The sequence below is a fragment of the Triticum aestivum genome, unplaced genomic scaffold, assembly GCF_018294505.1.
Source record: "Triticum aestivum cultivar Chinese Spring unplaced genomic scaffold, IWGSC CS RefSeq v2.1 scaffold88796, whole genome shotgun sequence".
Taxonomy (NCBI): domain Eukaryota; kingdom Viridiplantae; phylum Streptophyta; class Magnoliopsida; order Poales; family Poaceae; genus Triticum; species Triticum aestivum.
This window is the reverse complement of record NW_025225722.1, coordinates 1-4,342: the sequence shown is the minus strand read 5'-3', so window position 1 is coordinate 4,342 and position 4,342 is coordinate 1. Positions and strand designations below refer to the sequence as shown.

Sequence of the window (4,342 nt, the reverse complement as noted above, 5' to 3'; positions counted from 1 at the left end):
GTACTTTCGGCCATGTTCGCCATCCTACCAAGGGTACTGACCATTTTCTGCTCCCTCACTTAAAATGACTTGCAATTCCAACAGATATTTACAATCTAAGAATGTTGTATGTATTCTTGCGAGTGCAATTATAGACTCGTTGTTGTCCAATCTCGTGCCTTCAGCAACAAACAACTGCTTTAAGAATGAAGAGTCCTCTAGCTCATATGAACCACTAAGGTAACTGGACAACAACAACAACTTCACTCCCAGGGTAAGAAAGTCCCATCTCTACCATTGAAACTTCTACATCAATAGTTTTAGTCATGTAAACATTGATGCAACTTCCTGACCAACACTTAAATTGTGCCTACCGGGCTTCATTTGGATTGATATAATGCTTATTTCATCTGCAACAGATCTTGAATTTGTAAAAACAAAATAAAATTATAGAGCAATGTCCTGGCATTCCTAGAGCTGCCAAGCACATGCAACACATATTTTTGAACCATAGCTGACGAGCGATGTCGTTCATTTCAAACCAAAGGTGAGCACACAAACATGCAAATACCTGGGGCAGATACTCTCCTCGATGAAGATAAGACTGCCAAGCACACACATGTAAAAAATGCAAGGCGTGACGAGATACTACTTGAAATGATACCCCAAGTTAGGTATTTAAAAGCATCTTGCTACATTACCTACTTGACTAGAATAAGGCACAATTACATTTTTGAAGATAACATATAAACACCGCCGACCACATTTGATGTGATGCGAGAAACTTGGTAACAACTAAAAATTGCAGCACCCTTCACCTGGAGAAATGAAAAGTGTTAATTTGTTAGTAACCTGATGCAGATATCGACAAAGTATTACCTGCGTGTATGTAAATCCTTCACCCTTTTGACATAATTTTTTGTAGGTGATGGAGTTAAAAGAGCTGACTAATGTGTGTAATAGCAAAATGGGCTACGGATATATTACTTATTATGGTAGAAAACCAAGGGAGAACTATGGGCATATAAGATCTGGATTATCAACGTATCATTTATGCTCCAACACGCAGCGTCGTCGCCATTTTAATTGTTACTCTATGTTGTTAGCATGTGCGAATCCAAATGTCATCCACATCGGCAATATTTTGATGGTGCATGCTACCCACATTGTCTGTCACATATCTTCCAAAGAGAAGAATCAAACATTTCAAAACTCACAAATTATATTCAGAAGATCTTCTTACCCGTTGAACCGTTTTAGCACATTAGCAGATCAAACCAGACAATCATCCTAACTTTTTTGCTCCATTAGTTCCACCAGCAACGGTTGTGCCTAGAAGCATAAGAATTCCGACAATTAATAACAGTTCCACGATAGAGACAAATTGATAAGAGAGGGTAACAAGTGGCAATTAGAGCTGGCAAGTATAACCCGCGCAAAATAATTCACTTATATAACGTATATTTATAGGTGTGTTATAAGACAAAATTATGACAAATATTCACCGGTAGGATTGGCCATTAACGACCATGAACAAATGACAAAATCACTATGATTTTAGTAAGCATGTATTGAACCAAATTTGTTTTGTTGGAGTTAAGTTCAGTAACAAATTCAGAAGAAATAATAACGGATACAAAATATCTAGCCTTGAGATTCCATACATAGTATTAACTAAGTTAACATTTGACATTTGATTATTTTCTGGGAAAGAAAACAACTATATCAAAAGATAACACAGACTAAAATAATGTGGCTATGAGTTCATCCATCTAGCATAGGGACAATTACTAAGCTTTTATTACCAGAATTTACATACTAAGTTCAAGTGTAAGTGAACATTTAAGAATCACAATATTTTTATGTGAGCAATTATTTACAAAATTAACTAGATTAGCCTACTCCTACTATATATAAAGACAAAGGATGAGTGATCACCTGGTAGGTAGAAACTCCTGAAAGGATAGTACTTCGTAGAACATGGTACATCAATTTTGGTGGAATGTATTGACTTGAGTTGAACCATATAGGCACTATCGTGCATATATAAAATCATTGCATTGGTATCCTCATCATACCCCATCAGTTTGTTCCATGGCATTGTTCCCGAAATTTGGGGAAGGGTCTTCAGAATGGTATGCAATGCAACTGTCTTTTGGACCAACCATATGGAAACACCTTCAGAATTGACCTCCCTCTGCCACACTTGAATGTCCTGGTAAGACAACATGGCAACACCAACAATACAATCATCTGTTCGTATAATCTGGCACTAACATATGCTAAAATTATTCATACTGTGAGGCCCCTTGATCAGGGTAAGCTTCTGCCCCTCCAAATCAAACTCAACTACATCGTCTCTCCCATACCTAGACAACCAGTAAATGACATTGCCAACAAGGGTGTCGGGGCAACAAGGACCATACATTGTCTTAGGTTGAGTCTCTATTGAGATGAGATTGCCCCACCTGCCGGTCTGTGAGGAGAAAACACGGGCCAGAGGTCGTCGATCATCGTGTATGAACATGGACAACAGGACCACTTTGAAGGGGCTGGCATGGCAGCTGCCGTGCACATGTCCCTGATCGCCGGCGGTGCAGAGCACCGCCCCGCTGAGATAGGTCATGTCGAATCCCGGCGGAACGGGCATGCGGTGCTGCTCGCCTGTGATGGGGTCGCACAGAACGGCCTCCTTATTCTTTGAGTCTTTGACGAGGATGCGACCATGGCGGCAACTGAGCACACTATAACGTACTTTACTGTAGCATCCAAGGGTGAAGCGCTTCCGAGGGATGCGGTCGGGAGGATTCAAGTACGGGGTGGAACACGTTCTTGTGGCTGTTGCGACACACGAGCAAGCCGAGGAGGGGCGCCTTCCGGTGGTGGGCACAGAAGCAACGGAGGAACTTGGGTTCAGTGGCAACCGTCGCCAACGCTTGCAGACCGCGCATTCACGCAGCAGGGAGGACGGCTGCGGCGGGAGACGGAGTAGGATCTCCCAGAGCATATCATGGTCGTTGTCCAGCAAGCTGCCATGGCGGCGGCGGCGGCGGTCCATGAGTCGGGCTCCCTCGTCGCTCGTGTGGATCTGGGGATGGAGACGCGTGCTGCGTCGGCGGGCCACTGCGGCGCCCACGTCACTGGCATGGATTTGGGGATGGAGACGTGGGCTACGGCGGCGGCATATTCCGTCGTCCACCTCGCCGTGTTGTTGGCGTTTCATGTCGACGTACGCCGCCAAGGCAAGGCAAAAGATGTAGCTTGGGGAAGGAACACACGGCCGGGAGTGCTCTGTTGGCTCGTAGATGTAGCTGATTACGCCGACTTGATCGGCGCGCACGCGTAGGTACACAAAAGGCTAATTAGGGAGCTCGAACACAGGCGATTTGGTGGCAGCAAACATAGTACTATATCTTCGGTCTCTTCTCACGGTTTGTTTACAAGTCTTACTAATCGGTTCTAGTCCGAGCCGGACGTGGACCCCAACGTAATTTTTTTCAAAACACCAGTAACTTTATTCATAGGCATAACAATTACAGGTACACTGATTTAAATCTAAGATTTAAGGAAATACAAAGTAACTCCAACGACTAAGAATTACAATGAAATCTGTTCAAAACACCTTCTTCGTGGTATCAATCTTGAAGAAATACTTCAAAGACTTTGGTAAAGTGGCTGCAACTGGACTGAAGCAACGATGTTGTTACTCTTTCAACCGCACGAACATTGCCATTAATGATTTCCTAAAAGCAACTCTCTAATCTCATGGCACCGCCAAAAAAACAAGAGGAGATTTAATCATTCTCACAAAACTATGATGATCACTAGACGTTGATGAAGAACATAGAGGTCTTGAAGATCCGATGTCCCCCCACCTCTCAGCGCCAAGATGGCAGCCGGAGGCGAGGGGGCCTAAATTGGCAGCGGCGACGGTGGCACAGGAAACCCTAATCTAGACAGCTCACATACGAGACCCGATGGATCGATCTGTTAACTCCAACGTAATTGACTCCATGGTACTGGGCTATGTTCAATTGCGTCAAACTGTCGCGCTTCGCACGACAAACTCCCGACTGGGCTAGCCCACCCGATTTAGCGAACCAAGGAACTGTGTAGAGCCGGTGCACTGTAGTGAACTGGGCATGGTAGCGGGCGTCCTTTTTTTGCTGGTTTTCTATTCAGTTTAGAAAACGAAAAAAATAGAAAAGTGATTTTTTTAAAAAACTAGAGAACATTTGTTTGGAAAAAGAACAAACATTATTTTGAAATGCAACTTTTGAAAATGTCAAATATGTTTTAAAAAACATATATATATTATAAAATCCAAATATTTTTTAAAAAACTGAATTTTTTTTGTGAAAAC

The 4,342-nt window shown here is 43.0% G+C and overlaps 1 protein-coding gene across 1 annotated transcript; it reads right to left on the bottom strand.

Moving 5' to 3' along the window:
- Positions 1–601: 601 nt before the first annotated feature.
- Positions 602–3,354, bottom strand: LOC123172335 (uncharacterized). The gene is made up of 3 exons (XM_044589324.1): positions 1,918–3,354; positions 1,223–1,311; positions 602–797 (listed from the first exon to the last, which is right to left on the bottom strand). Exon 1 carries the CDS (start codon positions 3,200–3,202, stop codon positions 2,252–2,254), a length of 951 nt encoding a protein of 316 aa, XP_044445259.1. The 5' UTR covers positions 3,203–3,354; the 3' UTR covers positions 602–797; positions 1,223–1,311; positions 1,918–2,251.
- Between the last annotated feature and the right edge of the window lie 988 nt (positions 3,355–4,342).

Bases quoted from the DNA above. Each gene is read 5' to 3' on its own strand.
- LOC123172335 (XM_044589324.1), bottom strand. From the start codon at position 3,202: ATGAAACGCCAACAACACGGCGAGGTGGACGACGGAATATGCCGCCGC.